This window comes from Myotis yumanensis, unplaced genomic scaffold (genome assembly GCF_028538775.1).
Source record: "Myotis yumanensis isolate MYYU_CA2020_CCGP unplaced genomic scaffold, mMyoYum1.0.hap1 SCAF_3, whole genome shotgun sequence".
NCBI lineage: Eukaryota > Metazoa > Chordata > Mammalia > Chiroptera > Vespertilionidae > Myotis > Myotis yumanensis.
The window spans coordinates 117118172-117131857 of record NW_027223754.1 but is presented as its reverse complement, the minus strand read 5'-3'; the positions used below and the strand labels follow the sequence as shown (position 1 = coordinate 117131857).

The 13686-nt window shown below is 38.9% G+C and overlaps 1 protein-coding gene and 1 pseudogene across 6 annotated transcripts in view; one reads left to right on the top strand and one right to left on the bottom strand.

Annotated features, from left to right (window-relative positions):
• Window positions 1-1697: 1697 nt before the first annotated feature.
• The window catches only part of CDK8 (cyclin dependent kinase 8), a 163941-nt gene continuing 151952 nt past the window's right edge, over window positions 1698-13686 (top strand). For 5 of the 6 annotated variants that reach the window (XM_070409442.1, XM_070409441.1, XM_070409440.1 and 2 more), the window contains exon 1: window positions 1698-2335. In XM_070409442.1, the coding sequence (XP_070265543.1) occupies window positions 2208-2335 (128 nt within the window). In that variant the 5' untranslated portion in view covers window positions 1698-2207. The remainder of the gene's footprint in view (window positions 2336-13686) is intronic. The other variant, XM_070409443.1, reaches the window with a different exon arrangement.
• On the bottom strand, window positions 8203-10485 carry LOC139005156 (cleavage and polyadenylation specificity factor subunit 5 pseudogene; annotated as a pseudogene).

The following is a 13686-nucleotide window of genomic DNA, read 5'->3' as shown; positions in this document are numbered from 1 at the left end:
GGACCAAAACCCTACATCCCTCAAGAAACACAAAATGTATTTTTCAGAAAGGGTATATTCTAAATCCATATTTAGGAAAAATGTTATTCTTAATGCAAAGGAAACACTCCTGCTAGACAATTACCCAATTTATATCACTGAATAGAAACATATAACATCTCATTAATGTAAGCTTACTTTTTGTTGGGCACCTGCTGTAAGTGAGGGCCTTTTATATCTCCCTTTTGCAAAGAAAGGAACTGAGGGTCACATTGCTAATAAATGGCAAAGCAGGATTCACAATCAGGCCCACCTAACCAGTCAGTGTACTTAAACACTAAATAAGATTTCATGTACTAGGTAGAAACAACTTCATTGAAACCAGTGGTGAACTCATTATTTTCTACAAAGAAATTTATGTGAGAACACTTATGAGAATTTTTCATAAAATGGCATCATTGTCATCATCTGTACATGAATCTTTTTGAAATAAACACGGTTACTCATTAATTCAACAATGTTTCCTGTGTACCACAATCCAGGCATTATAGGTATTACAGAAGATGCAAATATGACTACCTACAGGAATTTATAATCTATCGAGAGAGAGGAAATAAAAGGCAAAGAGAATTTGATGAATACCACAGGAAAGGTGAAAAAAGTGTTAGGGGTTTTAAAAGTCGGAGAGATTATAAGTGCTGTGGGCAGTGGACAGCATTATTGCAAACAATAGCAACTGTAAGAGAAACACAAATATAAAATTAATATAAAATAAAAAATAGACATCTAATTAAGAATGTTAAGATCAAATAAGGGATTATTGTCAACATATCGGGACTCCTCCAGCTGACACCTTCCCTACCTTAAAATTATTAATAAATTAGTTCCCATGGATTTAGATCCACTGCTGTAATCATGGCTACAAACTGCTGTTTTTACAGGCAGATGTGCAGGTCATACTCAAAATAACGTCCCCTCTGAACGGATAGGAAGCATTTGGAGGGTCATCTGTCACATGAGTAACACTATTTAGGATTAGCGTGGACACTGGTCAGTGGTTCACTTTTACTGATGTTTGTAATGTGTATCAGTATGTTAATATTCATTCTGCAGCCCTTATTAGACAGTGAACGACAAGAATACATCAAGTGATAGTCTATGAGCTATTCACAAATATACTTTTTTTTTTTTTTTAAACAATGATAATGCCCTTTGAAATCTGGAGTTTGGAAGTGGCACAAAATGTGATTTTAATACAAACTAGCTTCCACCACACGTGACTTTCTTTGGTTAAGTTTAGGATTCGAAACAGACACTAACAATATCTCTATAAGATTTTTTTTTCCCCCCAAGTGATTGAAACTTATTTCACCTTGGACTACTAATCCCATCATGCAACGCTCCCGATATCCCCACGGTGTGGGGTGGAGTCGTAGGAGGGGTGGCAACAGCAGCGGCCCGTGCATTCTGGGCCTTGTAGTCTCTAGGGCTCTGGCCGCCGTCGGGACGTCCACGTGGTGCGTTTGGCTGCAGCTGTGGTCAGTAGCTACCTTGTTCCCTGCACTTGGTCCCCCGGTGCCCGCTCTGGCGGGGGCAGACCGCCGCGGCGGAGCGGGATGGAGGGAGGGTCGGAGGCAGCCCGAGCCTTCGCGACGTTTTTGCGACAGCCGCGGCCGTGTTCCGAGAGTCCCCTCCCTCCTCCTCTCTCTGAGGAGGCACCGGCTGTTGTGCGGAGCTGCCTTTCTGTTGGAGTGTATGGGAGAGTGAGTGAATGAGTGAGTGCGAGCGTGCGTGTGGGAGCGGGTGAGGCGTGAGTGCGCGTTTGGGAGAAGGAGGACCCGCAGTGGCCGCTCGGCCGCTCCCCGCAGCGGGAGCAGAACGCGCGGCCGGGGAGAGCCGGGGCACCGGCGCCGGGAGCCAGCGGGGACAAGGGCGAGAAACCCTCTCCCCACCCCCAGCCCTCTCCCTCCGCTCGCTCTCCTTCGTCCGGGGGAGCCTCCCCGTCCCACCCCACCCCCCGCCGGCCACTGTCCCGCCGCCCCCCTGGATGTCCCCAGCGCCCTCGCGGGGCCTCCTCCAGTTCTTGCCGCATCAGTCGGGCCGGTGCTGCGGCCGCCGGGTGTAGAGCGGGAGGGTTCCCGGGGGCTGCGGCTGCCGGCGCTTCCCCGGTCCCCGCCCGTGTCCCCCGGTCCCCCGGCCCCAGCTCCCCGGCCTCGGAGGCTGTGACAATGGACTATGACTTTAAAGTGAAGCTGAGCAGCGAGCGGGAGCGGGTCGAGGACCTGTTTGAATACGAGGGCTGCAAAGTTGGCCGAGGCACTTACGGTCACGTCTACAAAGCCAAGAGGAAGGATGGGTGAGTGTTTGTGCGGTGCGGTGTCCGCGCTGGGCGGCGCTCCCGCGGGCCCGGGCAGGTAGCCGCGAGGGGGAGTGGGGCGCTGGGGTGCCGGTCCCCCCCTTCCTCGGCGCCCGCGTCTGCCCTGCCAGCCAGGTTTGGGGAGGAAGTGGTACCAGGGATCCAAACCCACACCGAATCCTGAGTGCTGCCGCCTGTGTTCTACTTTGGTGGCTCATGGGGAAAAGGAGCCTCTATGCCATGGGCTGTATACTTTTCAAGGGTTTCGGTGCTAGATTTTAAAAAAGAAATTCGTTATGAAATGTCAGCTCAAATCATTTTTTTTGGGGGGGGGGGTGTCGATTTATTATGGTAAACTTCTGGGGATTTCCTCACCTGCTTCTGGAGTGACATCCACTGGAAGGGAAGCTGTGATCCTTTCCTCTACCAGTTTGTGATTGATTGATTGTCAGATTTGGATTTTATTTTGGGGAAAGAGAGCAGCAGGTCCATCCAGTCTGAAGAGTTCCTGGTAGTAATCATCGGAAACAGAAATGTAGCAGTTGCTGTGTAGATACCATTAGTGTGAGTTTGACATAGAACAATGGGGGTTTGGTGCAGGGTGGGTGGTGGGGAAAAAGGCAGGCACAAACAGGGGTTATCTTGTTCGGCTGGCTCCCCCAAAATTTAGCAGCTGGCAATGAACTTTAAATCGCCGCTTTGCTTTAAATATTCTCCCCTATTAATAACTTAATTAAGTCTATGACTGGTATTGCTCCCCGTTTAGTTTCTTAAACAGGCAAGTGAAGTGTTCATTTTTCCTTTGTCAGTAGATGAATGTCTTGTAATATTGACAAAAGAGAAGGCAATTCTTAGTTGAGGAGAAAATGTATTTAATGCCTTGTTTTCCTCTTGTAAAAACGGATGTTGTCTCTGTTGCCTTTGATATTATAGACAATTGCTGGAAAGATAATGTCAAAGCTTATTATATAATCTTTAGATTTTATTATAAACAAAGTAGCTTTACTTGACCATCTCTGTTAGTTTGCTAAGCTGCTGTTTAACAATGAAAATAATTGCTTTTTTTTCCAACTTAGGTAAGGGGGGTATGTTTAGAACTATGTAAGTACTAAAAAATGAAACATTTCATAAAGCTGAAGTAAGTTACCTAGGGGGTGTGGAAGGGAAGCCATATTTATAACTACTTTAGTATTCTGGATATTGGAAAAGGAAGTGTATATTTATTTATTCAACATTTTTTTTCTTAGATTTATTGATATATATTTCTAAAAAACTTAAAATGTATTCTAAGAGTCATAGAGTAATTCTAATTTTGGGATGTGCATTTCAGTGTTTATATGCAACAGTAACGCAGTGCAAAAGATAGGAATTTGAAAACTTGAGGCTCTGGATACTGTATGTATTGAAAAGTACTTTTTAGCAGAATGAATAGTCTGGTGACATTTGAGAAATCAGTGTCTGGAGAGAATGTTGACTGTTTAATTATATTTCTTGTTGAAGTATTACTTTGTAATAACACATATATTTAAAAAATGATCCTTGTTAACTTCCCATACACTATTTTTCAAAAACCTTAAACCATCTTGCCATCCCCAATATAATAATTTTTTTAGTATATTCATAAAACCCCTAATCCCATGAGATTGAACACTGTTGTACATTTGATCAGTCTGTCATTTGTTTTATAAAATTCTCGTGACTTTAAATTATTTTTAACCTCTCTGAGAGAAGCCAGTTCTGTTTTTATAAATTACCGATTTAAGCTAATAAAATCTGCAAATTTAATTAACTTTGCTTTTATGTGTTATTTAAAAACTATAATATCATATATTATCAAAAGGTACTCTAAACCACATTTTATATCTTATGGTCAGGTTTTAATTTAGGCTGAAAATAATTTTAGAAGCATTGTACAATTTAAAAATAGCTGAATGTATTGTATATGAACATTTCTTAGTAATTTGTGATAGTTGAAAAGTAATTGCATTTTGGGAAAAGATAACTTTTTTATTTATATTCTTTGGGGTTGTTTTCCAGCAGCCTTTAATGATTTTGTTTATAGGATGAACTTTTAAAAAAATGGATCAAATGTCAAAGAGTTTTAAAATTACTTAAAGCAGTGTTTGTTTTCTAGAGGGAATACTTTTTGGTTTAGCTTCTTTTTTATAACCTCAATGGTAAAATACTGCATTGTATTTATGAGGTTCTTTTGATCTTATGTCAGTGAAATGTAATTTAAGTCCTGGTAAAATAAAATTTGTAGTTTGTAGTTAAATCTTTTATAGAAAGTTGATGATCAAATAATTTTTCTAGTGTTGATTTACATTCAAATTAAATTATATATTCTGTAACTGAAATTTCAGAGTATTCTCAGAACCCAGACAGTAGCATCTTCAAAAAGAGTCTTGAGATTTAAAATAAAATGAAATGTTTTGTTTATATAAATTTGGCTATTGAAATGAATGTATTTAAATTTTGTATCCTTACAGTTGTCTAGAGAGCATCATAGAACATGAATTATTAGAAAAAAATTAGGAAATACACAGCTTGAAAGGTCATTTCTTTGAGTTAAAGAATTAGTAATACTATACTGCTAGTATACTGCACTTAGATAAACTCAGCATTTTAGGAATGTGGTGCAGAGAGAAATACTTTATTTGAAGCATGATTACGTAAATACATGGAAAAAGGACTTTTTATAATTGTGTTGATTTCAAATTCTAATAGAGTTAAAAAATAAGTGCACAATAAATCTTGGAAATAATTTGCTCTTACTATCATTATAAATGAGATAGTGTCCTTTGTGTCTGAACATCAAAAGGGTACTTTAGTGAGAAGCAGGAGGATTAATTTTCTTAGTCAATTTTACTTTTTCTTTGCAGAATTTAGGCAATTAAACTTATTTTGTTCCAAAGAATGGAAAACTGTGAGAAGGCAAAAAACAATGTGTGTTTTTAAATTCTGAACTCTGGACATTTTTAGAATTTAAAAGTCAATTTGGAATAAGAGTTTGATTTCCAAAAAAGAAAAGCAAAAGGAGCTTTCTTCTTCTTCCTTTTTTAATCCTCACCCAAGGATATATTTGTTGGTTTTGAGAGCCAGAGAAAGGGAGAGAGACAGAGAAACATGGATGTGAGAGTAACATCAATGGTTGCCTCCTGTATGCACCTCAACCAGAATTCAAACCCGAAACGTGGGTATGTGCTATGACCAGGAATTGAACCCACACCTTTTTGGTGTACAGAGGATGCTCCAATCAACTGAGCCATCTGGCTGGAGCAAAAGGAGTTCTCTTTTTAAAAAAATATATTTTTATTGATTTTGGAGAGGAAGGGAGAGGGAAAGAGAGATAGAAACATCAACGATGAGAGAGAATCACTGCTTGGCTGCCTCCTGCATGCCCCACATTGGGGATTGAGCCTGCAACCCGGGCATGTGACCTGACAGGCAATTGAACCATGACCTCCTGGTTCATAGATATATTGAAGATCAGCCACTGAGCCATGCCGGCCGGGCCAAAAGGAGTTTTCTTGAATGGGGTTCTTAGACTTCTTTAACCTATGTTCTAAAGAACAGCTAATATATAATTGGGTGCATATGTGTGTATATGGGTGTGTTTGTGTTAAACATATAGAAAACTTTTGTAGAAAACCAAGAGATTAGTAGGCAGTGATAATGACGATAATAGCTAAGTTATTGTGTAAGTACCAGGTCCTGTGCAGAGTCCTTTAAGGTCATCCTCTATTTAATCTTCACAAGTACCATATCAAGTCAGTTTTGTTTTTCTCTAACAGTTTTGCAGGTGAGGAAACTGAGGCTTAGGAAAGTTAAGCCAATTTGTCCAAGGTTACATGACTACTTAAGTTTCAGAGCTGGAATTAGAGGATTACAAGCAGCTCTCTTATTATAAAGCCCATGCTCTTAACCATTATGTTTCATATAATTGATATATTGAAATAAATATAAACATAGACATCAAGATTTGGTTTTTAGTGGGTCATTCTGAAAATATGAATGCTTTAGCCCAGGACTAATCTTTTCAGTTAACTGGTGTACTTGTTTTAGTAGATTTCTGAAAAGGCTGTTTTTTTTTTAAAGTATGTATGTAGATATGTATGTGTGCATCATAGCACACACGTATATGTGTGTGTCTACCAGACCCTTATAAAGCATGTTAAGATATGAAAGTTCTTCATCTAGTAAAAAGAACTCAAAATTGGAAGGACTGGAGACCTGAGTTTGAGTTTACACTCTGCCTCTTGTTACCAATATGACCGTGGGCAAGTCATTTGCTCCTGTAGACCTTGGTTTCTTGTACGATTAGGGGGTTTCAGTTGATAATTTTTAGGATCTTTTCTAGTATTATGATTTAAGGAACTAAAAATTATGAATATAAAATGTAATACTAATGCATGATTATGTAAAAACTGCTAAAAAATTTTACTTTAGATCATGGTTTACTTCCATATTTCTTAGCCTCATGCTTTAATATGGGTTCTCATCAACTCCTAGAAAGAAGTTAGGAAGTTCACAAAGACTTAACGGCTACTTTATCTAACATGTCTTATACTAACTTAGCATTTCTTCATATTTATCTCTTAAGATGTTGGGAGTTACGGGCTAGTCCCTGTTCCCACTCTGTGAACCATTCATTTGGTGGCTAGCACAGGGATTCTTCTGATTCAATCTGCATTGGAGCTTTTATTCAGTTTTATTTTAGTTCCTTAACTATGAACTTGGTTGGAATCCTTTATTTCTCCCAAAGGAATTTAATAGTTTTTCTTTGAATACTGTTGATACCTGTTTATAAATTCAGTTTAATTGAAATATTTCTTTAAATGTCAGAGTGCCAAATACAACATGTAATAATCCCCATCACTGGGGATTTTGTATGCCCAATAAGGAGTATTCCTTATAACCTTTAAAAAGCATGATGAAAAGGGAAAAGCAGAGTATTTAACTTGTACTTCTTATCTACTGCGAGTTGAATTTATCTGCCTTAGGTATCAGTGCATTCAGATCCACTGTTTAGGCCTGTGGTCGCCAACCTTTCGGACCTCACGGACCACTAGTGGTCCATGGACCACCAGTTGGCGGCTGCTGGTTTAGGCCACTTAGAGATTTCATGCTTATAGCCCATTTTCTTGTAAGACCGGCAAATTACCTTTTTTCCCAACATTTGAAGAAATCCATTCTATGTGCCAAGCACTGTCCAAGGTATTGGGACTGGAAAGATGAATAAGATATTTCATTATTTGAGGAGAGATCTATGGGGGAAACAAACATATAAATAAACTGTACCAATTTAATAGGCACTATAATTATTAATACAAAGTGCTGTTGGAACATAGAGATAGAAGCTCCCAACTGCTTAAGGTTTTCAGGAAAAGCCTCCCAAAGATATCAACATTTTGTTTGACCCTTAGAAGATGAGAGGATCTCATCAGAAAGGGTATTTCAAGAGGAATGGGACAATGAGGGTTGCTGTCTGTTATTCCCTTATAGACCCCAACATTTTGTGAGATTAAATTTTTTTTATTCCTACACCTTTCCTCCCTATTCCTTTCTGTTGCTAGCATTTTTTGATCTGCTGCATGTGTAGTACATGCACTACAAATGTTCCATTGTACCCAATGGACATGACAAAGTTTCTGTTATTTAATAACAGGGATAAATTTATCAGCATGCACTGAACACCTTTAATTGTCTGTGTGGCAGTTTTCCATCACAAGAATGTTGGAAATCACAATACAAGGAGATTCTGAAATCCAAGTGTCTGATTTAAGACTCTCATATGTAAAACTGCCATGGCAGAACTCCATTTTGATTACAGCTCTGGATAGCAGATGACACTTCTTTGGCCTCACCTACATGAGGAGTAGGTAGCCAGTCTCTTTTATGCTGCTGAGATGGTGGTGGCAACAGATTGGAGGGGCAGAATTCTCTTGGTGGGACTTGGATGTGTGAAGAGATGGCAAGTAGGGAAATGGCTTCTGGCATGCTGGATTTCAGCAAGAAAAACAGAAATAATAACAAATTATTATAAATTATTATAGGCCATGTGCAAACAACTACTTTTTAAAAAATCATTTCTTGGAAAAATGTGTTCAGAATAATGATTTACAAACATTTGAAATGTGATCCATATGTAAGTTGGGAACTATATATGCCAATTAGTGTTGATAAATGTATATTATGCCCCATAGCTGGTGTCATTTTTCTTACAGTGCCTTTTATTGTTGAATTCAATCCTCATTGTCTTATTATTCCTTTTCTGGGAGTAGCTGCTGCTGGGGAATGAAAGTCCTACTGTCCTTTCCTCCTTCAGAACAATTTGTAAATCCTTTCATTCACACCAGCTTAGGTAGGCCTTGGTCATCTCTTTGTTACTGATTTTTCCTTTTAGAGATCTCTTGTCACCTCAAGGCATTTCTTGATGTTGTCACTAAAAAAGTGACTTCACCTGTTATTTTGATCTTGAGACTTGAAGGCCCTTGTGTATAGTGATTCTTAGTATTCTTTAGTATGGTTATTGTCAAAGTCACAAAATCAGTTCCTGCTATAGCAAGCTGCCTTCAGTAATGGAATTATGTCATGTCCGTCAGATGTGTTATGGCAGAGAGAATGTTGCGAACCACTTTTTAAAAATTGAGATACATTATATACCATAAAATTCGCCCTTTTCAAGTGTGCATATATATTCACAAGGCTGTGCAATTATCACCGCTATCTAATTCTAGACTTAAAAAAAAAAATTTGGACGATGTTTAATAACAAAAGGTGCCTAGAAGTCTATGGGGAAAGGTCTCAAAAAACATTATGATAGAATCATATACATAATAGACAGTCCATAAATTCCAATGAAATTAACAAAGGAGTGAACTATGTTTTCATTACGATTTCTGAAATTTGGGGAGATACTAATTCTCCCAGAAAAGAAACCTTATGCCCATCAGCAGTCACTCCACATTGCCCCTCTTCCAGCTCCTGGCAACCATTAATCTATTTTCTTTCTATGGATTTGTCTGTTCTGGACATTTCATTTAAATGGAATCATATAATATGTATGTGGTCTTTTATGCCTTTTACTTAACATGTTTTCAGGGACCATTTATGTTGTGCATGTATCAGCATTTCATTCTTCTTTATGGTTGAATAATACTGCATTGTATGGATATACCTCATTTTTTAAATCCATTCATCAGCTGGTGGACATTTGAATTGTTTTTTATTTGAAGTTCACATCCTGTAATGTAACAAAAACATATGAATAGAAACAAAAGCAAATTAAACATTATCACATTTGTTGACACCACTATCTAGTTCTTCCTATCAACTTTACAATTGAAACAATAGAAAGCAGGTGACAATTTAGGGGTTGGGAAAGAGATAAAACTAAAAACATTTCTACCATGTTTATTCTGTATTTTGTAGAGCTGTGCTCACAGACAGCTTCTTTTGCCATACTTCTCCACTGTGTGGAAATTCTGTTGTATATAAAGTTGAACCTGCTCAAAAGCTGAGAGAGACTAGAAATATAGGGTCTGTATCCTGGTGCATTGTCATACAATTCAAACAATGGTGTGGCTACCAGCTTGTAATTTTTAGGTACTGCAGACAAGGCTTTTTCTTGAAGTTGAACCAAAAACAACTTATGTTCCTTTGGTTTTATATTATGTGCAGGAATATATGGATAGTCAGGAGGTTCAAAATTTGGTCTCCACCAGTTACCAATGCAGTCATCAATGACCCAGTCTTGTAGGACTCCATCCTGATGACGGAGTATCTCTGTCATTAAGCATTTTAGTCCTTCATCTTCATCTTCCTTTGGTAGCTTGAAGAAAGTTGTTCCCAATGTAACAGTAACATATGGTAGCCAGTGCTCATGTAGAATCAGAACCCCTTCTATAGTTCTGATCCAGTTTTATAAAATCCTTCCCTCATGGCTGCCACAGAGCTGCCCTTCTCATAGAGGGGCTCTTTTGTACCAAAAGTATAATTAGTAAGAGGGTACAGATTGATTGTATGCTCCATAGTGAGGGGCTTGGTCTGCTGGATGTACTTGTTGCTGAACTGGTAGAGGAGCCCCCCCCCCCCCCCCCGCCCCGGGAACAGCTGGTCTGTGAACAATTGGGTGGCACCACAGACATGCTCTTGAGCACTGGTGGTGAGCAAAAAGGGGGAGTGGTGGGAGACTGTCCTTATTATCTGTGTCCCACTCAGCAGCCTCCAATTTTCATGAACACGACCACTAGAGGAGCTGTTCATACTTTTTGGCTATTCTATATAATAAAAGTCTAATATGCAAATTAGCTGAATGGCAGAACAACCTGTCGCTATGATGCGCACTGACCACCAGGGGGCAGATGCTCAATGCAGGAGCAGGCTCACAGCTGGCGAGCGCAGCAGCAGTGGCGGGAGCCTCTCCCGCCCTGCGGCAGTGCTAAGGATGTCCGACTGCCAGCTTGGAGCAGGCCTAAGCCAACAGTTGGACATCCCCTGAGGGCTCCCAGACTGCGAGAGGGCACAGGCCTGGCTGAGGGACACGCTCCCCCCCCCCACCCCACCCCCCAGTGTACAAATTTCGTGCACCGGGCCTCTAGTCATAAATAATGCTGCTGTGAACCTTCATGTACTAGTTGAACCTTCATGTGTTATGTGGACAGGTTTTAATTTCTCTTGGGTATATATCCAGGTATGGAATTATGGTACTTCTGTGTTTAGCTTTTTGAGAAATTACCAAAAGTTTTCAAAGCGTCTGGAGAACCACTTTTGAGTGCCTTTACCTTGATTTTGTTTTAGGATCAAGATCTTTGTTCTTTGTCTGTAAGACCCAACTAGCCTTCCTATTGCTAGGACAGTGTTTACACTTTATATTATTGGAGTGATTCTGAAATACAAAATAATACAACTCCTCCTCCATCAAATGAGACCACCATTCTGACTACCTTGTGCTAGAAATTTTTTCCTCTCGCTTGAAATATGTTCTAACATTTAGTTTCAGAAATTCTAAATACTTTATGTTAACATACAACTTGGATAAATCCCTCTTCACTCATCACCCAGAAAACATAGTCCTTCATAGATGCATTATGTAACTACTTCAGTGTATATGTGGTTAATGTTTATATGTCCTTTGGGTCTTTCTGGTGAATGTTTATGGGTTAGATATTATAGATTTCCTCTAGGGCAGTAATTGTGTTCCCCTCAGTTTCTGGCACATTGCCAAATGTTGACAGGTATTTAATACTTTTTTATTTGTGGTATACCTGAAATTCATATTTGAAAGTCTTCCTTTTAAACTTGCTAAAATTAAAAACTTAAACATATTATGATAGAATAAAAAAGCAACACCATGTGAATTTACCCAGAAGAGCAAAGTCTGATGGGCTGGCTATATTGATACCAGGAACAGAATTGAACAAAACCAAAGCCAAAGGCAGAGATAAAATTTGTTAATTGGCTGAAAAAAATATAAGGCTCGAAAAATTGAGCCACTACAAAGAAAGTATTTTTTGACGTATGCCTTGTAAATGAATCAGTTTAAATGTAAATCAAACCTATATTTCTAAACGTAAGGAAAATATAATTAGTTTCTGAACCACAGTTGGCATTTAATTTTGTTTAAATACATAATTGTTTCATACTTGAATTTTACTTTTGTTATGTGAATAAAAAATTATTTAGGTTAACTACTACTAAAGATAATTCTGTTACTCATCTCTCTAGACAAGCTCATTAGGATCTATAACTTCATAATGGCCCATGAATTCTAGCAAATAATCATCCTAAGGAGAGGAATTCTTTACATCATGATGCAGAGCCTGCTCTGGGTGTTTTTTATACACCTGAGTTTGTTTATATGTTGTCTAGAAAACTAAAGAAATTAAAAAAACTCATCCTTGCCTGGCCGGTGCGGCTCAGTAGTAGAGCGTCAACTTGTGAACCAGAAGGTCACAGTTCGATTCCCAGTCAGGGCATATGCTTGGTTTGCAGGCTCGATCCCCAGTGTGGGGTGTGCAGGAGGCACCTGATCAGTGATTCTCTCTCATCATTGGTGTTTCTATCGCTCGCTCTCCCTTCCTCTGAAATCAATAAAAATATATTTGAAAACAAACAAAAACACGTCCATCATTGGTATTATGGTTTATATTAAACAAGTATATTTTTGGGAAAGAGGAGGTCGATATTGAAAAAATATTTTTATAAGGCTTTTGTTTTAAGAAAGGCCAATAGAGCATGTGAAAATTTAAATTCATATAGAATAAATTAATTGGAGTTTTTTAGCTTTACAAAAGAATTTCTAAGTACAGGAGCTCTCCTGGCATATTTATGGTGTAACTCAGTTTGTAAAAAGTTCTGTTTATACACAGTTTCCAAGAAAATGTCAAGCACAAAGTAAGGCATATTTGTAATTTGTTTTCTAGCACTGACTTAACATTGAAGATACTTTTATTTTTTGATCCTCATCCGAGGATACATTCCCATTGATTTTAGAGAGAGAGGAAGGGGAAGAGAGAAAGAGAGAAAAACAGATCAGTGACCAGGATTGAATCTGCAACCTTTCATAGGGGATGATGCCTTAATCAACTGAGCCACCTGGCCAGGCAGAAGATGCTTTTAAATGTAAAATTAAATCATTTAAATATTGACATTTTATAGTTTCTTTTTAGGTGTAGTGTTTTTTGGGGGTAGGAGGGATAAATTTGTATATTTGTGATTCATTTGGTAGCCATTTACCAAATGTCTGTAATACACCAGGTTCTATGCCAGATATAGGTGATTCAGCAGTGAATAGCCTCAAACTGCGGCTCGCGAGCCACAAGCATCTCTTTGGCCCCTTGAGTGTGGCTCTTCCACAAAATACTGACTTCTGCGCATGGGGCACAAAGTTTCAATCACACTGTACATGCGCGCCCGCACGTGGTATTTTGTGGAAGAGCCACACTCAAGGGGCCAAAGAGCCGCATGTGGCTCACGAGCCGCAGTTTGCCGACCACTGGTCTAAGTCATTAGGGTTAAGACTTTTGAAGGGCATAGGCATGTAAACAAGTTATTACAATATAGTGGAATAGGACTGTGATAGGGAAAATTATAGGTTGCTTATGGGGTACCTAATCTGCTCTTGGGGACTCAGGGATATTTCAGTTGTCTCTTTAAAGATAATTAGGAACTACCAAGTGAATGGTTATTAAATAAGGGTGAGTGGTGTTATAGCACAGTCTGGTTGAAAATGGAATGTGGTAGGGGTTGGATGATGTGTAGTAAACAAATGTTAAATTATTTATTTGATGTAGTTTTAGGAGCTCTTGTGTTTTAGGGGGGAGGCTAAGTTCTCTCCAGTACTCTCT